Source organism: Calidris pugnax, unplaced genomic scaffold (genome assembly GCF_001431845.1).
Source record: "Calidris pugnax isolate Ruff unplaced genomic scaffold, ASM143184v1 scaffold8, whole genome shotgun sequence".
In the NCBI taxonomy this organism is placed as follows: domain Eukaryota; kingdom Metazoa; phylum Chordata; class Aves; order Charadriiformes; family Scolopacidae; genus Calidris; species Calidris pugnax.
The window spans coordinates 7,846,819-7,873,698 of NW_015090830.1; the positions used below are offsets into that span (position 1 = coordinate 7,846,819).

At 38.2% G+C, this 26,880-nt stretch overlaps 1 protein-coding gene across 6 annotated transcripts in view; it reads right to left on the reverse strand.

Moving 5' to 3' along the window:
• LOC106887512 (cadherin-12) overlaps positions 1–26,880 on the reverse strand; it is a 564,874-nt gene that overhangs the window by 48,551 nt on the left and 489,443 nt on the right. For 5 of the 6 annotated variants that reach the window (XM_014941084.1, XM_014941088.1, XM_014941086.1 and 2 more), the window contains 2 exons: positions 16,614–16,733; positions 9,434–9,601 (listed from right to left, as the gene is read on the reverse strand). In XM_014941084.1, coding sequence (XP_014796570.1) covers positions 9,434–9,601; positions 16,614–16,733 — 288 coding nt within the window. Of the gene's footprint in view, positions 1–9,433; positions 9,602–15,039; positions 15,139–16,613; positions 16,734–26,880 lie in introns of those variants that run through there. The other variant, XM_014941089.1, reaches the window with a different exon arrangement.

Sequence of the window (26,880 nt, forward strand, 5' to 3'; positions counted from 1 at the left end):
TGCTCTCCACACAAAACACATTGGGGTGGAATGAATGTCATCATTCCTGCCAAAGGCTGTTGAATTTCTATTTGCTTACACCTTCTATACAGAAGGCAGCAGATGTAAAATACAATTATTAATTATAATAATATACTATGATGATAATGATGTGTTTAAAAACAATTGACTTATAAATCTTGCTGTTAATGATCAATTACCACTTAAACCTGATGATGGGGGAAAATGAATTGGGTAAGTGCAGACTAACAACAGAATTTTATGACCAATAGATAATATTTAACTTCAACCACTATTGTGCTCATTTGCATTTCTTGGACTATTTCTTATTGTGCAATCAGAGCATTACATTTTACCTAGTGACAAATTAGCTACACTTTTCACTGGTTATGGAATAGCACTAAGAAATAGCTATATTTGTTTTCATGCTCTGCTTTGCAGCTGAGGGTTCAGGCTCTCAGTTTAGAGCTTTAAAGAGGTTTTTGTTTCTTCGGTTAGTACTCAAAACAGTCCTGTAAGAATAGCCTGTACCAGCTATGCATTCTTGAGAAAGATAAAAACAATATAAGTGTAGCAGACCTAAAAATTACTAAACATTTAGTGTTTTGAGAATCCACAGAAACTGCATATTTCTACCTGAATTTTATTTCTCACTTCTTTTTTAAATATAATGCTTTCATTGGGTTTTGTGTCATTGTTCAGTCTGAATCAAATGCTTCACTCTTCAAGATGCTGTAAGATCAAGATCATGCAACAGTGATAGCTACGAAAGCAAAGAAGTTTCTAGGGAGCTTTTACTAAGACCTTATCCACGTTTGGGGGCAAATCACCTGTTACTGGAAGTCCTTGAAGAATTCTGATGTGGAAAGGAATTAGAAAAATGTAAGAGAAAGCTGGCATAAGTGTAAATCAAAATCCGTATAGACGTTGAATTTTATGTTAACTCTTTTATACCGCACACACACAAATAGTAACAGAAGCCTACTTGACTGTCGGGTGCTGTGACCCAAGGTGAGCTGCATGGCCTGGATTGCAAAGCATAGGCTCAAAAAAGCTACAACTGTACAAAGAAATTTCACGTACCAGCTGTACTCTGCAGCCCGGAAGCTAGCCCGTATAGAATGGCCTACTTCCATGTTATTAAATTCTTTTACCCACACCAAAATAGGTCAGCTTCATGGTAAGTGACTGCAGAGAATAGTTCCTGATCCTAATTTCCCCATATGCCCTGAATTTGTCTGAGAAAGCTTTACTTGGTGTTGGTCAAAACTGTGCCCAGTGATTGAGCTAAGGCTAATAGTACAGATGATTTAAATGTCCAGGAACTTTCCCCAACACTCTCACGTCCTTCCTTAAGTCTTCAAAGCAAAATAAAATAAGCCATTGCATACCTTCTTTTAGTCTATGTAAAAATATCTATAATCACACTGATTAAGTGGTGGCATAGGAAAAAAAAAAAAAAACTACAGAAGCTTTTTTATGACTAGCTGTCAAATGTGTAGCTAACTCTGGTGGGTCAAATAGACAAAGCAGGCAAGGGTCACTGAGCTGACAGTGTAGTGGCCAAACCAAGCAAGACAGAGATGTAAAGAGCTGAAATCTCATGTTCTCAGTACAGCAAAATGTGGAAAGACTCAGAGCTGAAAGTAAACCAACAGAGAATAATTTATTTTAGCAGCATTATTATTGGGGAGATAAAAAGCCCAAACACTCTGGGGGGAGAAGGAAGACATCGTCACACTGTAGCTGTAACATAAAAATGAGATCAACGAAAAATCTGTGTCTCTTCTAGAAGGGAGACGAAGGGTATACTGAATGTAAGGATAGATGGGGTGAGGAGGAAAGAGAAGGCCAGAGGAGTGGAAGACAGAGATGCAGACAGTACAGAGGTGTGAGACTTGGAAGGAACTTGGATCAAAGAGGAGTTATCCTACATCCTCCTCTGACTCCTGCAAGAGTATTGTGCACATACTGGTCTGTTAGCATTTACTGACATTTATACGTATCTAATACATATTCAAGTGAATACTGCTAGTATTTATTCACAATTTGACTATTTTGCTGGTGTTAAAGCTGTAGTTAAGTGACTCACTAGTATTACAATCCAAAATTATAACAATTCTACATGGCTGCTGGTTTCATGATTGGCTTACAACTGCATGGTCCCATTTCTGGAGTCTTTGCATTTCTGTCTTCCATCACCCCTTGAAATGGCTGGTTAAAATATATGTTCATCTCAAAAATACAGTTTTAATTTACCCAAAACTCACAGGTAAATGGAAATCAGATTTGCTTCACATTTTCTGACATTAAAATATTTAAGCTTGGTTTACAGAATCGAGCTGATGCTTTTTTCCCCTTTTTGTCTCATGTCATAGTGGTTAGACAATTAACAAAGACAGACTAAGATTCAATCTTCCCTCCCCTTCTGATTCAAAGCAAGCTCTGACTCCGTCTCCCACCTAACCATTGCCTGCAGGCTAGTCTGCAATGAATCTGACCACCTGTCCTGTGTAACTATCTCCCATTTGGTGCCAAATAAGTAATTAATTGCTGGAAATAAATTAGGGCTTGAATCTGGTCTGCCAGGCAAATTTTTTAATCAATGAAAGATAGACTTCTTTTCATTCTGAAAGCCAATGGAGATACAAGTGCTGTATACAAAGCACAACTTTTAACAGGAGTACCAAGAGAAAGCCATACTTCCCTACCTAAATTGCAGTGGGTAGAATAACTTCCCAGAAAGTTGGGTAGACTGGTTAAAATATTTGATTAGGCAGATTGGAGCTCTGAACCTTAATATCAAGTAAATTTTCTAGCAAATTGGCCAATAGGGAGGGAATAAATCTTCCTCATGTTCTTTTTAATCAAAACATCTGCTTTTATTATTCTAATTTTTTTGGTTAGTGAACAGAGTAATTTCTTAATCACACAGTCCTTTTCTGTAAATGTCTAATTTACTGCTAGGTGGGATATTTTTTGTGTTCTGAAATCTTTAAAAGAAGATATGAATACATGAGGAACTTCTCTCATAGGACACTCATCCAAAGCAGCAGGATAGAAGATTTTTATTTGTAGCTCATGTGGACCAGAAGACCTTTTACTTGCACTCTGTATCTGAACCTAATTTTGCAATAAAACCTGAGCAAGACTGGTTCAAAGCCACATGAATGGAATCAGTCACATTGAGTTTACTGAGTGAACAAAATTGACCTGCTTTTTTACAGTAAAATCGATGCTAAATAGTGTGTGTGCAATTTCTGTGATGCACTAAGCTTCTCAAAATATATAAATGAACACCTATGATAAGAGTTTTCAATCCACAGAGTATGTATGCATAAGTATGTATAGGCAGACTATTCCAAGTTTAGAATTTGGTTGTCGTTTCTTTCAAAATATTTCTGTAGATTTTAGTAATCGAAAGCAAATCTATTAAAACATTCTATTACCAACAGTCACTGAAAATAGATGCTATCTAGAGGGCAATAATATGCAAACTCTAATATCATAATTTGAAATAGATAATAGATCATTCAAGTAGCATGTGAAGTTTATATAACTAAGATTTAAAAAGGCTAGATATCTTTTATAAAGGTCTGTTTTTGCACTGAAATTCCTGAAATTCCTGAAACTCCATCTATAAAAGACATTTTATTCCAGTTTCTGAATTGTTCTGTTTCATTTTGTTGACTTTTCTAGTTAACATTGTTGTTTCCTCTGCTGTCTCCAGCAGAGAATTTAATATATTCTGTTAAATGTATTGTACTGGCCACTCTTGAACTTCCTATCCAATTAGCTGCAAAATCTTACAGTACAGACAGGCAGATGACATGCAAGGTCCCAGGAATGATCCTTCAACCTTACCTTACATAAGGTGTCACTACCAGAGAGATGAATAGTGGCATTTCTGTTTCCGAGAATGTTAGCATTTCTGGAAATTTACCACACTCCTTTATGCAAACTAACTTGATGGATTTCACTGGTATGCTTCCGGAAAGACCAATGACAGCAAAAAAATGGCCCTTGGGATGTCGAGGCCTTGCTCTACAGCCATTTGAAAATTTTAAATGTGGTTGCAAAATAGCCCTGAGATGATGGTTTCTAACCATCAGAGACTCCTTTTTTAAAGCCAAGATGTACACAAGTAGATAAAATTCAAGTACTGAGTCCAAACCTTAATTAATTTTTCTTCTATTAAGAACAGTTTTCAATCATTCCCCCACAATTTTGACTTCTGTGAGTTGGAAACGAGATGATTAAACGTAGCTTTAGTCAAACAGTTCTACTGAATAAAAAAAAGTAAATTAAGGGGGTGTCACCTTAAAAATACGCACCTTAAAAATAAACCCAACTTATTGCTGACTTCATAAGATACTTGAAAATGGTCTTTTATTTGCTAATATCAGAATAAAAACTGTATAAATTTAAAAATTCAATTGCATTTCTTCTACCTCAGGGCCTTATCCTCTAAAAGTATATTTATGTCATATTAAAATAAAAAGAGATACTATTCCTTTGACTAAAATGATTCGCATGTGCTTTTATGGCTCAGAATATAAGGGTTTATTTCTCTAAATTTCTTTCACAGTCACTGTCATCAGTGAACAAAAGAAAGAGAGAGGAAAACTGAAGTACAATAACCTTACAAAATATGAATCAACCACTTCACTTAATTGGTTTGATTCCATAAAGTATAATTTATACCAACTAATTACACAGTTTTTGTCATTTAAATGTTGAAGTAAATATAATCCATCTATTCTTTCTTGAAGTCTATTTTAAGAGTTGGAAACAAGCCACAGCTGTCCTTGCAGCTAGCTCAGACTGGTCTAATGCTTGATGCACTAAGGGTTAGCCTATTAGCTTCTAGGAAGTTTGTACTGAACTGTCTTTTTACTGAACCGGCTATCATGAAAGGTTATCAGCTCCCTTCTGGACCAGGATGTATGCCTACAGAAACAGCTTTTATACACTCTTCTCTGTTCAAAGGCAATGTTATGTTATACCATATTTTCACTTAATTGCTTGAACATGGTTGCTATGATAGGAAAAGTACTTTCCCTTTCAGTCCTTGCCTTATTTTTCCTGGTTTTGGCAAGAATCAAACTTTGGTATGAAACATTTATTTTAATATTTACAAAAAAGTTCTATCTTTCATAATGAAAAATGCAGAATGTCAGTGTACTAAAGAAGAGTTTGGCAAGGCATTATAAAACACTTTTGGAAATAAATTTCTACTAATAAAATAATTCAGATTCATTTTTCCTTCTAGTTATAGAGAAAGTATCAGTTTTCTAAAGTGTCTCATTTTCCTGAAATGTGGGCCAACAGATACCTGCAGGTCAAACAACTCTGACAGAAATATATAATGTTTAGAGGTTTCCCCTTTGTTACACTCCTCATTACTGTGAGACATGCAAGGTGGGAGTTCCCCACTGAATATGTTCAAAAGCAAAGGTTCTAAATAAAAAATTCCATGTTCAGCAGGATTGTCAGTGGTTTTTCATCACTGGATGCCGATATCCCATCCGAACCTGCCTGTCTTCTTAAAGGACCCTCAATGAGATGAAGGTGTTCCGTGATACATTTTTTTTGGCAAGCTTGTAATGTATTATTTATCAATGTAGCTTCCTCCAAGTATTAATAATGTATATTCTCCTACTTCTACTGTGAAATATTTTTTTTAGCTTAACTGAGTTCAGAAAATAAATTTAAACTTCATTCTGTGATAACTGATGCCTTCTTACTTGATAAGGTGATCTATAACATAGCATCATTGATATAAACCCTTTGGGAAACTGTCATCCTGATTATGTGATGCAAAGTAATTTACTCTGCAGTAGTTAGTATTAAAGGACCTTAAGTCCCTTTTTTCAGTCTGCACTTGGACTTCCTGGCTTTGTTGACCAGTGATGAGCAATGGGATGCTGGAGGTCTCAACTCCGAGCAACAGTAAAGGCTCCTTAGGTCTCGCCAGGCCTGAACTTGGCACCTACCTGAACCTGATTTTAAAGGCTTATTTTTCACATAAACTGAAATGCTGCACAAGTATCTTTTCAGCTATGGTAGTCAAGCAAATGACAAACTCCATTTTCTGGCAGGTAGTTACTGTGAATCACTGCAACATTTTCAAAGAACAAACCTCAAAAATACAGTTACTGTATTAAAAATAAAAGTCCTACTCAGGTTTTTTTCTGTAAATTATTTTTGTTTAGCTATAATTAGTCTTGTGTCTCTGTGAATTTCAGGCATACTAGATATCATCTCACATACTGCTTAACTAAATGGGACTGGCTAAGTAAATCCCCACTGACCAGGATTTTTGCTTTTACTATTTCGATTAAGCAGTTCTTAGTTTAGAAGAATATAAATGTGTTGCCTGTAACACATCCCCAAAAAACCATATAATGTTTCAGGTAACATCTGCCCTGATCAAGCTTGTTCCAATACATTGGAATCTCTATACTGACATTTTAGCTTGTAAGCCATGCTAAATGTTCATTATTTTCAATATGAACACAAACCTCCAAAATTATTCTCTTCTGTTTTGTTGAGAGCCACTGCTATAATTCAGCTGCTGTGTATTTGATATAATAGAAATACAAGGTTTTCAACCATATTAACATGCAAAGCACAGGACAAGCTTGATCTCTCGTGATTTTTTTTGCTCCTTCATAGCAACAATTGGGCAAAGACATCATAACTACAGTGCATGCATTAAATGAGATCTCAAGGCTATCTTCTTCAAAGAAGATTATATATTTCATGACTTATCTGTTTCATGAAAACTAACTGACATTATATAAGACTTGTGTATTCTTTCAACACCATAGAAGATGCAGTCATCCAATAAAATAAAAAATTACTTAGGCTCCTAACAGCAAAGAAAGTAAAATATACAACTGAAAATCAGACACAGGAAAGAGCGTTGGACCCAAGGACCTTGCCAAAGCTCTGTTTTTCAATTTCTGGGTGTTATTTCCTCTTGCACCTGTGATACCCTTCCAGCAACTGCACAGAATCAAACTCAGGTCCAGTAAAGAGGACAAAGAAAGCCACACTATAAAGCCAAGGGTTAAAATGAGAACTAGTATAGGTAGCTTTGAATACCTAACAGTAAACAAGAATATCAGCATAATAGGCATGTTTGAAATCTGTGGGAAAGAAGAACAGTCAGGCAGCAGAGTACTGAGGAGCAAAACACAGAGGAAAGGCAAAGCAGACCTTATCAGTGGAAGAATAGTGATGGTTGTTAAAGGAAGAGAATAGTATTAACACTAGTCAGGAAAAGTTCTTTAGTTCTAACTTTTACAGCAACTGTAATGAGTTTAAAAGTGGAAATATATAAAAATGAGGGATATTGCTATAAAAAAATCTGAATTGAGACAGTTAAATTCCTGTGGGTAGTTTGGATGCTATCTAGGGACACCGTTTTGAAGACCCACAGCAAGTGCACAGTGCCCATTAAAAAGCAAGTCAGTAAGGGTAAACAACATAGCTAATAAAACTAGAACACATCTTTCAAAAAAATGAAGTTGTGTCTCAGGGAGGACAATAGAAGGAACCATAAAATCTGCTTTATCTATAAAACCACAATAAAGAAGACAAAACCCAAGTTTGAATAAATCTCAGGAAAACAAGGTAATAATAATTGTATTTTAAGGACAACTGGACGCAAAAGCCTGAAATGGGACTGTGTAAAACCAACACAAAATTGAGATATAGAAGTGCTCAGAGAAGATAAATTCACGAATTAAAAACTTAACACATTTTTTTCTTCATCTTTAGTGTAGAATAGCTGGGGAATTTTTCTGTCCTGGAACTCTTCTTTATGGCGACTCATGAGAAATTTAAATTAGCTATAGAAGCGGCTGTGGAACAAACAGACACAACAGTAACAAATCATTGCGATTAGCTGTTACATGCCCAACAGCCTGAAGGATGAAATAAGTGAACTATTATGATGTGTAATATTTTGCTTCAAACCACTCTGGCACATGAAAGCTTGGAGGTGCTATTATAACACTGATGTTTTTTCCCCCAAAGATTTCCTTGGAGTTTGAGGGAGCTAAGGATGGATATGACTGACAATAGGAGTAGGATGAATGGACTCATGGAGAATATCCCATACTGAAAAAAAAAAAATCAACACAGCTTTTCTAAATAAAGGTCATATTTTGCAACACTTTCTGAATTCTTTACAGATGTAAACATGCAGGTAGATATGTAGGGATGAATTCAAAACAAATGAGGGAAGCTATTGATATATGATTAATCTGTGCACTTCACTAACACTGGACATTGTGGACTCTGAAATTTTACTTAAGTTTTAAGGCAACGGGCAACTTGCTGTAAGGGAAAAATATTAAGGGTTGTTAAACACGAAGACACCATTTGGGCTAAAAACTGTTAGAAACTGAGAAAGTGCTCTTTGGCCTGTTCTTATGTATACCCTCTAAATGTCAGTGTAAAATACAGAAGGCATGGCCAGATGGATCTTTGTCTTAACATGGTCATTCTTACATGCCTGCAGAAATGCAATTTATTTTCATACTGAGGAAAAGAAAAATAATTTTTATATGAGAGAAAACTGTGAAGTTTCAGGTGTGGTTTGGGACCTAGGGAACATTCATAATACATAAGGTGGGGTTACAATTCATGTGCAAGAAAAGAGATACAAAGGAAAAATCTGCCATGATCTTACTGCAAATTCACACGAATGTTCTAATACGAAATTCGCCTTATTAATAACTTTTAGCAGCTAATTGTTTTGGCATAGTTATCAAGGTTTATGCTTGATTAGTGTCTGCATTTCAAAGGTATGGAATATACAAAACCAGTAAATTTAAGGGGAGCAGTAAGTGACAATCCTGCTAATCATACAGAGACTATGGAACTCCTTAAATTAGTATACTTCTGAAAAGCCTCATTTAAACTAATTGATATGAAATGTTATAAATTGACAGTGGATGATCACTACTTTGAGGCTGTAAGTGTTTTCAAGGACAGAGATAATCTTCTTGGCCAAGATGTGAAAAAATCTGTTCCTGATTATCCTAACAATAATGCTTAGCGTGAACCAGTTCTGTCTTCAGTACCTGGAAGTCTCAGGTTATAACCTTTTGTCACTTGAAAGGGATCATCCAGTTTTCCTTGACAAAATAGTATTTCTCAAATAATTTTTAAAGTGTAAATGAAATGAACACTCAGGCTCGGGCTGGCCCTCTGGAATAATGATATACATCCTCTTAAACATTCAAAACTCAATACTTTCAAACCGAGCTATATAAAAAACCCAACAATATATTCTAAATTTTTTTTTATCATATGCTGATTTTCTTCCTGGATCTCAATTCCTTATATAAAGGATTTTCTATATCAATACTTTCAGTTATGCTTATTTGAAAATTAGTGCATTTGGAATACAACATACTCTTAGGAAATCTGGGTGGGTTGTCATTGACATCCGTGAGAGTAATGTTTACAGTAGTAGTACCAGCTAGTCCTCCCAGCTGTCCTCCCATGTCCTTGGCTTGGATTAGAACTTGATATTGTTCTTTCACTTCTCTATCCATATTTGGCAAAGCTGTTCGTATTACACCTATAAGAAGAAATGGGAAAGAGAAAGAACAAGTAAACAAAGGGCTGTGATTGTCTACTATTACATTTTAATACTGGATGTCTTGGAATAGAAATGGAACTCTTCCTAGAGGGTTGATAAGAGAGGAGTTCACACAGAAACATGCAAATCACTTGGGCTTTTCTAAAGTGTGCTTGTCAGATCTTCAACTATTAAAAATGATAGCTGTGTTTTTTCAATCAGGACATGAACTGCTGAAAGAAAATCTTGCATTTTTACTAGGGATGTGAATGGCATGAGCATATGTTTGCTACATTGGGACCAAAGAATGCTCTATTGGGCAGAGTAGGGTAACGTTGTAAGAGGTGACAATGTATTTCAGAGACTGCATCTTCAGTTGTTTCCAGCCAATCACTTGCCATCACTGTTAAACTACTGTGAGCCAAGAAAATATTCCTTCTCTAAACAAAGAATTCTTTATTAGAAGACTCTTTCACTTGAGAAAGTTTTCTTGATACAGCACGTAAATGCAGTGAAAACTTTAGGAGTTTCCGTAACAAAATGTAATTAAAATACCATGGCAAGGCACTACCCATTGATTCTTAAACTTCAGTTATTTTGGATAACTGATATCTAAATAGGTATGCCATAATCTCCCTTCTGATATGTTAAGAATGTATATGATAAGAGGAGGACTTGTAGGGAGAGTGAGGTACTACTGATCATAGAATTAGCTGATGAGGTTGTAAGAAGCTGTAAGGCTTGGGGAACTCAAGCCTTTCTATTGAAACCAAATGTATAGGAGAAAATGCATTCCTTTGTCAAAATTTTACAAAAGCATATTACATTGCAAAATGCTACATAGTCTGCAATCATTTCAGAAAATGATTAAGTGCAGATTGGTGCAGATAGCATGCACAATTGAAAATTAAAGCAATTGGAAGCATGCTTCTCTAAGTTACTATTTATTTAGAAAATATTCTTTTCTAATATTAAACCATTTGGGTTTAAAAGCAGACTTTGTCCCCTAGTGTTATAATGGGTCTGGAAGGATAAGAAACCAACTTTAAGGGTCATTCTTATCTTTATAGCAACTAACCACTGCTGTGTTAACAAGCAAGAATAGGAACCGTTAGCTTGTTCAGAGTCTAGAAATAACTTTGACCTAAATCTTCTCTTTCTGGAACCTGTTAAAAATTCCCATTGAATTGAATTGTATAACAATTCCCCTTCTTTCCACTTGTAACATGGATGATGACAACGACACCACTAATGATAACTACTATTTTCTACCTCAGCATGGCATAAATTGTACTGCATAGACCTGGAATATGACTAGCAAATACTTAGGAATATTGAGATACTGCAACACTATCCTTTTGAGCTTCTGGAAACAATCAGTGTTGTTCAATGTTTTGTTTGTTCCATGCAGAAATCCTGAATTGTAAAACTACAAATATTTGTTCATATTCATATGATATTAACGAAAAAAATTTTTGTAAGTAGAATGAACATTACTAGGTTGCCTCTTGAAGCTCTTAATCCCTATTTTTGCTTTGTGGAGACTTTATGTTCCACAGTATTTTACAACATCCTTGGTATGTTCATTCTAAGGAGAAAAGAGCTATAAGAATTGAAGACTTGCCTTGCTATACTAGCAAAACAAAATAACACAAGTAGGAGAAACTGAAGATGGGCAAATAGTAGGTTGAGAGCAGGAGATGCAGTTAATCTCATTGTTATACCTTTGTTGTACCTATTGTTTTAGGTACTAGTGAGCGGCTTTCTCAATTAGAAATATTACAGATAGTCTTCAGAAAATGAAGAATAGTCTATCACTCTAGTAGTAAAGTTCCCAGTCATAAACTTCCCTGTTTATTCCTATCTGGAAGTATAAGGGTATGCTATATTTTTCTATAAAAAACCTTTATCTCCAGAAAAAAAAAATCAATGAGAATAATTTTCATGTCTAGCAGTTCAATTTCAAAAGCATAGGAAAAAAAACCCTGCAAAACCCTATTTCTACCAAAATCATCAGTTCATATGGATGGTACAAAGGTGATTTAAAGTTATCTAACCAGTAAAATAGAAAAATAAAATGGAGGTAAAAATCCATAGGAAAGGAAGGACTACAAATATTGGTATTGCAGCTTCAGCTTCACAAGGAATATCCAAAATTTAAATCAAAGTAATGCTGTTGGCCTTACATGCCAACATGTTGCTGTAATGTAGAGGCCTTACATGCATGCAATGGTGTTCTGAGTGTTTTTAAATCCTTCTACCTTAAGATTTTACAACATAAATTGTTCAGCTCCGGAACTGAATAACTTTGATTTTTTTTTTTTCCTCCACAAATGTTATCAATATCAAATGTGCAGAAAAGTACGGTCTTAATAAGGCCGCTGAAAATTGAAAATAGCATGCATGGGACCTGGACCATAAGATATACTCTACAAAGCTATTGAGCCGTAATTCAACAGGAGATGATCCACTTATGTAGAAGAGAAAATCCAGGTTCTGTGAAAAACCTTGTGAATAAATATTAACATCGATACCCCTACTGATACCAATTTGGATTTCAAGAATATAACTGAGGTCGGAATATGGACTAGGATACTCAGTCTAAGAAAAAATTGAAGACATCTAGCCATGAATAAGAATATTGGCTTCATAAACACATCAGAAATTTGGGTGAAAGAACTTTGTCAAAAGGACATTTTAGTAACAGAACAGAATGTACAGAAGGAAGATATGGGAGGTTATCTGTCTGAATGAAGTACACTATGCTAAAGAAAACTCACATTAAAATCAGAAGACCAATTTCATAGCATCAAAAAGTAACCCCAATGTATAAGATTTGAGGCCTTAAAATGTGCCGGTTCAACAGCTGCTCGCCAGCAGGGACTGTAATACATTTAACCTTCCTGCAATAAAAACTAACTCTCCCACTTCCACATAGTTTGCTTACCTCCAGAAAAGCACTGCAAACAATTAGATCAGTAAAAAAGAGGAGTAAAGGGGGAGCTGTGACATTCAGACTCATAAAGGTTAAAACCTATTTAAGTGTAAAACATTCATATCAGAGTAAATATTTATCATCTATCAGGAATGATTTGAGAAAGAAGTACGAGTAGTCATGTGCATGCCAAACATAATCCTTATTTCATATATAAAGTTATGGTCAGTAGTTTCACCATTACCACTTTGTGATGAGATCTTGAGGTAGTAATAGAAATTTCCACAAACATACCAGCTTTTGTGTGACAGAAGCTAAAAAGTAAACAGAATGTTTAGAACTGTTTGGAAAGGAATAAAGAACAAAGGCATTACAATTAAAATGTTTTATAAATCCATATCAGCTGAATAGTGTGTGCACTTTCTTGTCCTAACAAGGAGGACAAGGATGATCAGTGCTACAGAACAGCTTCTGTTTAAAGAAGTCTTCAATCTAGAGAAAAAGCAACTAGAGGAAAATACAGGTCTATAAGGTAATAAGGAACTAATAAACAGGAATTAGCTGTTCACTGTGCAGTGTAATTGTAAGGTATGAAAGTAAAGACGTGTCACATTTCAAAGAAGCAAGAAGAGCTGGTTCTTCACCTAAAAAAAACCCTTTGCTGTGGAATTTCTAGTGCACACACTGTGTTCCCAGATGTCAACTCTACCAGGAAGTTGTGGACAAGTTATGGAGGAGAAATCCTTTCAGAGTTTTAGTTACAAGGACACTGCTAATCACAAGTTGTTGAAGACCAGAAGAGTATTCAGGGGGTGCATCACTAAGCACTTTCTCTTTCATCCTTCACTAGAGCTGAGCAGGCCATCACTTTTGTAAAAATGATACAGAGCACGGACTTGTGGTCTGACCTAGTATGGACATTCTTAAGCTCCTTAAATAACTACAATAGAATGTCTCAAATTTGACACTAGAATGCAAGAGATGGCAAAAGAAAAGCCAATGACAGCAAGCCAAAAAGCGCTTATCCATCTACCAGCAGTTCTGAGTTTATATCATTTTGTACTCAAATGGCTTTCTTCCCCTTTTCCTGTCAAAAACACTCAAGACAGGTGTCTGGCAGTAAAACTCTGTATTGAAAAAATACTGGACCATCTCCTTGGTTATAAAATAAAGAATTGGAAATGCCAGAAGATCTGCAGTGCTGCCCAAGACTTATGGACTTCAGAGCAAATCTTTAAGCAGCATCCTGGGCATTATTATTCATAAACTGTTTATCTATACAGCCATTGTTAGGCCCACAGGTAACTCACATATTGTGACTTTTCCAATGTAAGACAGGTTACAGCACATTACTGTTGCTCATAGAAGCATGAATCTATATGCTTTTTTCTGGTATAGTATTTAAACCTCTGCTGGGCTAGCTGTTTCATGAATCTTCCTTTACAGTCATGTCCACTCTTTTACCACCAAGGTCCATCAGAGTAACTTATTATTATTATATAACATTTTTTTATATATATATATATAAATAACACAATATTATATCATGGAATCGCGGAATTGTCAGAGTTGGAAGGGACCTTAGAGATCATCTGGTCCAACTCCCCTGCCAAAGCAGGATTGCCCAGAGCACAATACTCAGGACTGCATCCAGGTCCAGAGAAGGGGACTCCACGACCTCCCTGGGCAGCCTGTTCCAGTGCTCCGTCACCCTCACCATAAAGAAGTTTTTTCTCATATTTGAATGGAACTTCCTATGTTCCAGCTTGAGCCCGTTGCCCCTTGTCCTATCGCTGGAAAACACTGAAAAGAGTCTGGCTCCAACGTCCTTCAACTCACCCTTTAGATACTTATAAACATAAATAAGGTCTCCCCTCAGTCTTCGCTTGTCCAGGCTAAAGAGTCCCAGATCCTTGAGCCTTTCCTCGTAAGGGATGTGCTCCAATCCCTTAATCATCTTTGTTGCCCTGTACTAGACTTTTTCTAGCCTGGGTGTGCCAACCTCCTCTCCATCAGTCAGTTCCTCCTTTAGGACCCCATACCAGTTCTGCAGGGGTAACTGGGGGACTGCGAGGGGCCAGGAGGGGACTCACCGGCTCCCCCGAGCAGGGACCTGTTTCCATTCCCCCTCTTCTCTAAGATCTCCTCCTACTGCTTGCAAACAAGAGGGGAGGGGATCCTCCAATTTACATGGGGGCTCAACCTGTTCCCCTACTCCTCTATTACTTTCTTTCTTGCACTCCCTGATGCTCCTCAGCCTTTCCACTTCATCCTTCTGCTGGGCCACCAGGTTGAGCAGATCATTCACCTGTTCACATCTGATACAAGTGTTGTCCCCGCTGCCCACCATTACGAGTGCCAGGCTCCTGCACTTTCTGCAGCCAGAGGCCTGGACGCCCACATGTTTGCGTGGGGCCTCTGTCTGGGTGCCCACAGCTTTCCTAAAAACAGCTTTTGACCGGGTAGAAACCACAGCTGAGCCCCCTGGACTGGCTGAACGTACCTTGTGCTCGAGTAGAGGCGCAGGGTCCGGCCGTACAGACTGCAGCTGCTGCCCCCGCCGGGGCACGCTCCCAGCACGGGGCGCTCCCTCAGGGCTCCGTGACCGGGACTAGGCCCTGCCCTCCCTCAGGCTTCTTATCACCTGGAGTTGATCACCCGGGGGGGGTGGCTCCGCCCAGGCCCACTCAGCCGCACCGCCCAACAGCTGACAGCCCCGGGTCAGGCAAAGGGCTTGTCTCAGCTTCAAAAAGCCCCCAAAAGAGCTTCTCGTCAGCCCTTTTTGCTGCAGATTCCTTCCCCAGCGCAGTCTTACCCGCCCTGAAGCTGGTCTCCGTGGCAATATATGTATTATTATAACTCAATATTAAGATATTAATAGACAGATGGGGAAACACTGGGTCTGTAAGATGTTCCAGGACTAACAGCGTGCAGGCCATCACCCATGGTCCGCTCATTACTCACTACCGAGTAACAGATGAGACTGCACAACACACCAACCCAGAGTGCCACAGGAAAAGTAGTTCTTCAAGGACTAACAAATTATTTTTTTTTCTTGCAAAACTTGTACTAGAATGCTAATTGTGGGTTCAGTGAAGAAGCCACACGACGATTTTTCTTGTCATTGAGTTACTCCTTATTCTTTACAAAACTGAAATAAATTTAAGTATAAAGGTAAGTACGTTTTTTTTTTTCCCCAGACACTTGAAGAAGTCCCATTTCAGTTTGAAAAATAAATTTGCTCACTGCAAATTGCAATATGACCTCCTGCTAAATGGAGCATGTGACAAAGTAATGTGCCCATTGGTGACACTGCACTAACAGCCTTATGAAGATCTCACCAAACTATTGATTATCAGGGACAAAGGCTCTTTAACACACATTCAAGTACAGCTTCACTGGAAGGAGAAACTATTTGCTGAAAGAAGCATATGGACAACTACCCCTGTAACACATTCAGGATGACACAAAGCACGGCATTCATCATGTAGGTTGTTGGCTCCTTAACTGAATTACTAAACATAAAAACAAGAATGACATTTAAAAATATAGGACAAGATATCTAATTAACATGTCTACCAACCTCCCAAATACTTCAGTCTCTTTAAATGTATTATCCTTTTCCCCTCACACATCCAATAACCCCAGACAAACATATTATGCCCCAAGAAAAGGGGAGGGCAGGAGATGATTAGCTGTTCCACAGCCTCAGATTAGCTCTATGTAGCAAAACAATCATTGCTAGAGAATTTCGGACTCCAAGGTCAGCAAGTAAAAATCCTGAGAAAAAAAATGTAGACCCAAAATAAGAAACTGAAACATCAGGAAAAGGCCCCCAAAATAGAATGCATGTAGCAGATAAAGCTTTAGCTATAGAGAAATGGTAAAACATAAAAAACAATCATTCAATGTATACACACTTAAGATATTCCAGGACTGATTGGAGGAGCACGGTTGCTGTTTTTTTCTACAATAGATTGTAATCAATTCAAAAAAATAGTCAATACTCAAAACTAAATCACATATGAATCAAAATCCAAAGTGAAATTTGTCCACTATTGCTGATAAACTATTTACCTGTCTTCGGATCAATGGAGAAATACGGTTGCCCCTGAAGAATGCTGTACACCACTCTGGCACTGTTTCCGTAAGTGGGATCATCAGCATCTGTTGCCTTTACTTGAAGCACATATGCACCTGCAAAGAAACACAGGTAATCACACTTTCAGTACAGAGCAGTGATCAGGGATATTTCAGAAACATTGGTTCTGCTGCTAGTGGATTCTGTTGTAATTCTTGTTCTTCTGGAAACAAGGCAAGAATAAAACAGTCAATTCTTCAGCTCCATGCTAGCAACCATCTACGTAAGATGTGAGGCATAACGGCAAGGAAAGGAAAAGCAGCCCAACATCAGAAGATATTTACAAATAGTTTATGATACATGCATTACTTACAAAAACTTTTTGCCCAACACATACAGGATGGAGGCCTGGAGAAGCACAATACTGGATTTTGAGAAAGGAGTACAGAGTCTTGTGAAAAAGCTGACAACTGTGTAAGTAAAATATGTGAGTTACCTTTAAAACAACTCTTTGGTCAAGCAACTCCTGAATCTGCCAGTGAACCAATCTCCAAGTACCTTAATAAAACTATACTGCAGTCTCCTAAAGGTGGAATTCACATTCCCATTGTAAAATGAAATTAGGTGTTTGGTTGAGCCAGTTTTCTTCAAAATCCAGAGTTCAGTCTTCATCTCTTTTCAATACAGCTCATTAGGAAACAAAAGCACCATGGAGAAAGAACCTCCCCTTGACATTCTATTTTCAGCCATGTGCAGTTTACTTTATATTCCAACTTAAAGGGGACTCATACCATGGAGCAAAAGAAATGCACATGAAGAGAGAATACTCACTGTAAATGGCAATAGTCTTCAGAAATTTCTTGTCCCTCCTGTTGGTTTCTAAGCAATTTATCTCCATTTCCCCACTGCCCCATGATTAAACTAGTGTTCGAACTAAAGTCTTCAGCAAAACAAACAGCCACATAGGCTCTCCCATCAGTTTTGAAGAATTAATAGGTTCCCACAACCTTCTGTGCAAATGAATGTTGGGGTTTGTGATGCTGATTTGGAGTGAGTGAGGGTTAAAACAACCTATATGAGAACCCGCAGAGGGAGGAGGGTTATCCCCATCATTTTTCTTTTAAGAAATGTTCTGCATTTGGAGGTCATCTGACATTTTATGAAAAATATCTGTGGAGTACTGCAAGCACTTCAAGACTGCTTCTTTTCTGTAATGAAAACTGGCAAGATTCAAAGGAAGTTCACAATCTAGAATTAACCTTAATGGACTTGTCGAAGTTTATTTCTGAGAGTGCCTCACTGAGAGATGCTCCATGTGAAAGGTCCTATGACTCAGGCAGGAAAGTAACTCATAGCAAAGGTAGCTGTTTGGAGAATTTTTTTTTTCAGTCCCCACTACCCCCTCCCCCCAACCTCCCCATGTAAGGATTGGCAGTGGTGCTGAAGGGTTTGGAATTAACAATGAAAAAATACTCGCTGGTGATACAAGACTGCTCCTTTTACAGTTGTTTACTGAACAACAGAGAACAAAAAGGTATTCCAAGAGATATTCTTTCTGTCTACTGAAGAAGACACAAAAATATGAGTGCAATTTGAATAACAATCCTTTTTTAAAGTCAATAGGCTGATCATGCTTTTAAGCTTTGGGCAAGTTTCATTAAAATCAAGTTCTAAAAAAATATGATATTATCAATGAATAAATTAATGAAAATAAACCATTGAGATGCATTCAGTAAACTAAAAGCCTGAGACTAGTGTCTTAATTTTCTGGATGTGAAAGGTAAGGAATGATACATGTTAGAGAATACCGAAGTCCAGGTTCATATAACAATTGTGGAAGCAGTGCCTACTAAAACATTCGTGCCTTTCTTAACATAATACATAACCATAACTGACTGTATATTAAATAGCTTAGACAAGCCTAGCTGGAGGAATACATTTTCCTACTAGAATGACAGACAGAAGCTTTCTAATACCTGTAGGGCATTTGATGGCTTTCATCTGTTCCTACCCATAAAGAACATCTTTGTAATAGGATCTCCCACGTTCAGCCCTTTCTTCTGCTCCAGAAACCCAGGGAGACACAGCAATAACTTAGTTCTACTTCTGTGACCAAGATGGAGAAGAAAATGGTGGCTTTCAAATTTTTCCCCTTTTCCCTCAAAACCCAAAAGTTCACTGTACATGACACTGTTGGACCTTTACTGTTGTGGAAGCAAAAGAGAGACCTATTCCTTCTGAAGCAATTACATTGACAAAATATGTCATGTTCACTCACTGTACAGAACAACTTCCCTTCCTCATATACACATGTATGTCCTCCTTCATTGCTACAGTATCTCACGATCTTTCCCACATAAAAAATTCAGTCCACTTTTTCCACTGAAAAGAAATTTTAACATAGTTCCTCCTTCCTTTCTCCCTACCAAATTCTTCAGTCTTTCACTGTGTTCTGACCCTGAGCTGGTGATTTTTGCTCCCCTCTGAAGTGGTGATTCCCCGATGCTGAAGTCTGAGCTGGAACTGGGTGACTGAACGCTGTGGCTGACAAGTGTGCTGCTTTGGGACTGGTTTAAGAAAATAGCCCGCGCTTTTCCCCCCAAAAAGGCAGTGCTGTTACACATTTCCAAGTCTCCCCTTGGGCCAGGGCTTATGTTTCTGATACCACAGTGGTTTCTACCTCAGGGAGATGATTTAAGTTTGTCTTCAGAGTGAGAATTGACAAAATTTTGTCATCATGTCACCAAGACCTTTGCTTTGCAAGAAGAAAGGAGCAACATTCTCCATCAAAGAACAAGACAGGCAGATTAAGATTTAGAAACACGAGTGCAGAAAGTTAAGGTTCTTTCAAAAAGTTAAGGTTCTTCGTACATGCACTTATTTTCTGAAGTGCTGAGCACTGAGAAGACCTATCAAAGTTCAGGATTTAAAAATCCAGTGTTTCTGGTAGGCTATCCACAGCACCTGCCTTCTCACAGGTTATCAACAGAGAACTTGCAAACACCCTAACAAAGATCTCTCTAGCACTTGAGAGTATCTGATAGAAAGACCTGACAGCAGACCTGTCACAGAGAGCACTGGCCATCACCTCAAGAGGGTGAATCACATATTTACTACTGACTGTTCACGTTGACGAACTTTGGACAACAAATGTGGACAGTTAAAAGGCTCCTAAAGTCAGGCAGTGAGGAAAATTTCATGTTACCTAGTCAATACTTTTGGATTTTACAATATATCATCTTTATGAACTTTGCTTCACTGCACCTTGCTTGCAAATTGAAAAAAAATACATAACATAAGTCTATATGCCATCTTTTTTTAAAAAAGAAGAATCCTTAAAACCTAATATTGTACTAACCTTGAGGTTTGAAATTAGTATTAGCTGCTAAACTGAAACTGCAATAAAACAAAATAAATCCTAAATGTGATTCAATTTTAAGAAAATTATTCAAGAAGAAAGCACTGTGCCTCTTAAGTACTTAATCGTAATGCTTATATTCTATCCATTTCAGTTACAATTCTGCACCTGCATTTATGACTATCAGAGCTTTTCTTTTAATCCCTAGAAGCTCGATTCAGGAAAATATAATTACAGTTTACTTTGAGAGGACTAAGATATGACAGTGTGCTGTGCTAGGTCATATTCAGAAGGCAGATTTAGCTCTGGTAAAGTTTGTGCAAAAAATGCTGCAGTCTTTTTAATGGAAAACTTACATATATTTTAAGAACTTTTTACCTTCATATCAACAGTGTGATTTATTCATTTATTTGTAGAATTACAGATGAAACACCAACTCATTTGTTTACTATTTTACTCTATCAAATCAATACCTAGGATAAATTTTATTTTGACTCCTTATGGTTAAATGACATTTAATTATTGTTGTTTAAAAGAGACCAATAAGGAAGAATGATCTGCATTATTTATATTTTATCTCACTATGCCTATGATTTTGATAATGTCCCACAAAACATCCTTGTCTCCAAAATGCAGAGACATGGATTTGACAGGTGGACCACTTGGTGGATAAGGAATTGGCTGGACGGTCACACTCAAACTGTTGCAGTCAATGGCTCAATGTTCAGGTGGAGAACAGTGATGAGTAGCACTCTCAGGGGTCCCTACTCGGACCAGTACTATTTAACCTCTTTGTTAGGGATGTGGACAGCAGAATTGAGTGCACCCTCAGTGAGTTTGCTAATGACACCAAGCTGTGTCGTACGGTCAACATGCTAAAGGGAAGGGATGCCATCTAAAGGGACCTTGGCAGGTCCATGTGAACCTCATGAAGTTCAACAAGGCCAAGTCTGAACTTCTGCGCATGGGTCGGGTCAGTTACCAGTATCAGTACAGACTAGGTGATGTCAATTGAGAGCAGCCCTGTGGAGACGGACTTGGGGGTGTTGGTGGATGAAAAACTGAGTATGACCTGTCAACTTGTGCTCGCAGCCCAGAAAGCTAATAATATCCTGGGCTCCATGAAAACAAGTGTGACAAACAGATCGAGGGAAGTGATTCTGCCCCTCTACTGAACTTCTGCGCATGGGTCGGGTCAGTTACCAGTATCAGTACAGACTAGGTGATGTCAATTGAGAGCAGCCCTGTGGAGACGGACTTGGGGGTGTTGGTGGATGAAAAACTGAGTATGACCTGTCAACTTGTGCTCGCAGCCCAGAAAGCTAATAATATCCTGGGCTCCATGAAAACAAGTGTGACAAACAGATCGAGGGAAGTGATTCTGCCCCTCTACTCCACTCTTGTGGGACCCCATCTGGAGTACCGTGTTCAGCTCTGGGGCCTCCAGCATCAGAAACACAAGGACCTGCTTAAGCGGGTCCAGAGAAGGGCCACAAAGATGATCGGAGGGATGGAGCATCTTTCCTATGAAGACAGGCTGAGAAACTTAGGGTTGTTCAGCCTGGAGAAGAGAAGTCTCTGGGGAGACCTTACAATGGCCTTCCAGTACCTGAAAGGGGCCTACAGGAGAGACAGGGAGGGATTCTTTATGAGGGAGTGTAGCGATAGGATGAGGGGTAATAGTTTTAAACTGAAAGAGGGTAGATTTAGATTAGATGTAAGTAAGAAATTCTTTACTGTGAGGGTGGTGAGACACTGGAACAGGTTGCCCAGGGAAGTTGTGGATGCCTCATCCTTGGAGGTATTCAAGGCCAGGCTGGATGGGGCTTTGAGTAGCCTGGTCTAGTGGGAGGTGTTCCTTTTCATGGCCTGGGTGTTGGAACTAGATGATCCTTCCAAACTTGATCCCTTCCAACTCAAGCCCTTCTATGATTTATGACTCAATGCATAGATTGGTAATACTTCAGAATAAGAGAAACTTTACAAAGTATACTAAATTAACACAAATCATGAACTGTTGACTCAGTATATTCATCAACTTCTCCAACAGAATTAGGTAAGAAATGGTCAATTAAGATATTCAAGCAACTTCAATTTTTCTTGTTATTGTGTAAGTATTCACATATATTTAATATGCTGGCATGTGAGGTATTGAATGTGTTAGTATGGGGATTTTTAACAACCAAATTTTTCATAAATTTAATCCATACAGTGTCTCAGGAGACTGAAACAACAGATACACGAGTAAATAAGTTTATCTGTTTTTGCATATTCGAAGCAAAGCTACAGTCACTGAGAATGGACTTTAGAGCTCTTTCCCATTCCATCATTTGTTTCCTAAGGCCTAGCAACAGCAACTTAAAACCAATCGACATCCTTTTTACAGAGCAGTGACCATCTCCCCGTCTTTCCAAAACCACTACAACCAGCAAGCAGCTCCTGCTACTACACCAGCAGTAGCTTCCTCCAAACCAGAAATTATTTATCAAAGCAAAGATTTTCTAAAAGAGTGTGAGCCAGAAGGCGTGCTTTCATGACAATACTTACAGTGGAGTTCATGTCACCTCTTACTAGACTTCTACCATGTAGGCATCTACACTTAGGACAGGCACCTTCAGCTCGCTTTAGAATCATAGAATCGTTATGGTTGGAAAAGACCTTTAAGATCATCAAGCCCAACTGCTAACCTAGAACTGCCAAGTTACTACTAAACTATGTCCCTCAGCACTACATCTATATGTCTTTTAAATTCCTCCAGGGATGGGGACTCAACCACTTCTCCGAGCAGCCTGTTCCAATGGTTGACAACCCTTTCAGGGAAGAAATTTTTTCCTAATATCCAATTTGAACCTTCCCTGGTGCAACCTGGGAAAGGCTTGTCCTATCACCGATTACATGGGAAAAGAGACTGACCCCAACCTTGCTACAACCTTCTTTCAGGTAGCTGGAGAGAGCGATAAGCTTTCTCTCCTTTTCTCCAGGACAAACCCCAGCTCCCTCAGCTGCTCCTGATAAGAGTTGTGCTCTAGACCCTTCACCAGTTTCATCATGCTTCTCTGAACACACTCCAGCATCTCAGTGTCTTTCTTGTATTGAGGGGCCCAAACCTGAACACAGTACTCAAGGCGGGACTTCACCAGTGCGAGGGATGATCACTTCCCTAGTTCTGCTGGCCACACTGTTTCTGATACACGCCAGGCTGCTATTGGCCTTCTTGGCCACCTGAGCACACTGCTGGCTCATATTCAGTTGGCTGTTGACCAATATCCCCAGATTCTTTTCCACCAGACAGCGTTCCAGACACTCTTCCCCAAGCCTGTATCGCTGCATGGGGTTGATGTGACCCAAGTGCAGGACCCGCCACTTGGCCACTTGCACCTCATACCACTGCCCTTGGCCCATTGATCCAGCCTGTCCAGATCCCTCTGTAGATCCCTTTGTAGCCAGGGGCTGGGCACAGGTAGCCTGGTAGCACTGGTTTGCATGTACCAGTGATGCACAGTCTGGCATGTGAAACATAACAGCTGAATCCACATCAATGTCTAAGTTCTCATGCAAAAATGTGATGTTGCAAGGTGAATGAAGCAGACAGTGTCCATCAGCCTGCCTGAAAATTCTGCCATTGACCTAGGTGTCTGACAATCCCTGCACAGATGAATTCTTAGACATTCTCAGTACATACTCCAGGTTTCAACCTTATTACACAAAAGAAAGAAGAAATGCTGATTTATAAACTAACTTTTACTAAAGTAGACATTCGCAGTCATATTTTAGCCTGATAAATAGCAGGAATGAATGAATATAAAAAATAATCCATTTCACCGTCATGGCAGTTTCAACTGTGTTAATACATCTGTCAGATCTTTTACAACAAACAGATAATGGGTAAAGCTAATATTTTTATGAGAGGTCAGGCATGTTATTTTAATGTGCCTCCAGTCATTTACTAACTTGAATACATACCTAATGTTCTAAACAGGTTTTCTGAAATTGGTTTCCCATCCTTTCAGTATTATCAAGCATTGACCATTGCATCTAACAAGCTTTTTAGTTTATTACAAAGCATAAAACCAATATACTTTTAAAAGTAGACTCTAAAATCTAATTAAATTTTTCCAGGCAATAATACTGCTGTAAATCTTTAATGCACAAAGGTAGTGATGGAGGATCACATTTACTATAGCTCATGACATTTTAATTAAAATATGTACTTACATTACTACATGGACTAATCAAATGAACCAAAAAATACAATATACTTTGTTGTTTGGAAATACCTTATATAATAGTCAGCATTTTAAAAGACTTATATTTTTAATTTTTCATGTGCAATCAACAAATATTTGATGTAAGGCATTACAAAATGCAGAAGAACGGAAAGACGTGCTTAAGTAGTTTTTTATGTTTTAGAAAGAAAATAAAAATAATGCTAACCCATTCACAAGGCTCAAGGAAATGGCATGGAATTTTAATGAAGATTATATTTTCTTTAAAATAATACAGACAATATTGAGGACTAACATATTGTAAATAGTTGCTTTAATCACAGCAAGCATACTGGCTTGAATTTTACTCTGGCTGAAGTCCAAAGTCAATCCAGCAATAACTGCAAATAGAATGGGGCCCAAGGTTTATAACTCATTGGTCAAACTGACTAAAATAGCACTAAAAAAGCCTCATAGTTTATATTAGAATGACTGGAGGGAACTATAGAAAGCATGAGTTTATACCACAGTGTAAATGTTTATGAAATAAGGATTTGACTTCTAGAATTATTCGCATTTTTTCAGACAGTCTTTCATTAGTAAAGATGTTACTTCGACAAAAACAAAAGAATCTCTGAAAGAAGAGCAGTATTGATTAAATCTCTTCCTATCCAAAAAGTATTAGAAGGAAATGTTATAATTTTCTAATACACCCAGTTTGATATTTTCAAATTCCTTATGAATGAACAGTCAAAATTTGTTAAAAAATTACTCCAGCGTTCAGACCACCCCCATTTCACACCAGAACATTTAATTTATTGATTTCCCCTTGTCCCCCCCAATTTTCTATTACAAGATTAAAAAAATGGATCTTTTGTAATCTTTCAGCTTGGAAATAAGTTTTGCCACCACCAAAGTGCAGGTGGTGTATCTTGCTCTTTGCAGAGCTATTGTTGGCTTCCAAAAAAATCAAACAGGGAATCCTTATACTTAGTTTGTTGAACTAAATGGCATGACCAAGAATTCACAAAACTCAACTGAGACGAAAGAAATTGGTTAATTTAGTGTGGAGGAAAATGAGAGGATTCGAGGCTAGGAGAATATGTCATCAGACTTATTTGGACATGATTCCTGCAAAAATAATGTATGGTCAATAGAATTGCAAAGATGAAGAAAAAAGGAGGTGCCAATATGTCTTTTGTCATTAACATCAGCTTTCACTAGGCCTTCAAATCCCATTAAGTCTCTTAATAAATACCAAAATTCAGTTAATTAGTGGCAGTCCATTATTTTCCACAGAAAGTGAGGGGGACCTGCTTTCAGGCTTTGAAGAGGCAAGAGGGGGCTGGATGGGAGCAGTAAGGTTTGAGATAGAAGGGAAGAGATGCTGCAAGTGAAAGCAGGACTTAAGCATGTTGTAAGTGTTCCACAGGCTCTGGCTGGGGCCTCTCTCCACTCCACATAGATCAGAGGTTCAGTCAGATGAAGCCACTCACACCCTTGCCCAGCCAAATTTTTATTATCTCCAATGTCAGAGATCCCAGAGCCTCTTTGGATGTTCCTATGGGATCCTGCCAAGAAAATTCCTGAAAAAGCTCATGTCTCCTCTTTCAAAGTCCAGGGCTGTGGTTTTACCAGTTATCTTCTTTACCTTTTTTCCCTGCCTTTTGTTAGTAGGAAATGAATAAGAGACATCGTATATGAATTTTCACCGAATTTACTTTTTGTAATGGACTATCAAGGTAGTTGCATCTACTCATGGTGAATAAAGATCAAATACTGGATCTTCTGCCATAAGCCTTCATTTTCTTTTCTTTACCTTTTTCCCCTGCATGCTTTTGTTGTAGAGTTATAAGAGCTGTCATCATCTTGCTGTACAACCTCTTCCCTACCACATGTACGATTCTGTGTTTTTGTCACTCTGCTGGGAGTTGTTGGTACCTGGCTCTTTTGAAAGAAATCAGATGATTGTGCAAACTCTTTTTTATATGGGTGGGAGGAAGGACAAGCATACCTGCTAGCATAGAAACTCACTACTTTGCACAATTTTCTTCCTAAACAATTCCCAGAATAGCACCTTGGCAACCCGAACAAAGTCCATCCTCTTTTCAGAATTCAAGTAAAAACCTAATCAACATCTACCTTTCTTGTGGGGGGCTTTTGTGCTTTTTTCTTTTTTTTTTTCTTTTTTTTTTTCTGGAGGCGGGGGGCCGCGGCAGGGAGGAAAAGTGAATTTATGACTCACTGCAGCACTACATTGCAATTCAGATCAGGAGATCCCCTGTCTTAATAAATATTCCCCTGACCTGCCACTGGCAGTTTTAGCAAAGCTCCAGTACTGGGAGAACATGTGCATCTGTAAAGAGAGATGCTGACATTGCCCTTTTGGGGCTTATCTTTTATAGAAGAAATTACAAATAATATGTTTTGAAGATATACTCCTGAAGCTGGCTCCCACTAAAGTAATGTGAGGAAGGCATATTTTACTCAGAAAAGCCAGTTTCCAGTTTATGTATTCATGGCTGTGCAGCCCTGATAATAACACAAGCGTGCTGGCTCCATCAATATCTTGAATACTAGACACAATCAGGGGAGCACACTTTTCCCCTGTTTTGCATTCCAGACATCACACAGAACACATATATTTTTCTCTCAGCTGTCAGAAGCAGCTATGTCCACAAAAGCAATACTGCCCTTCCC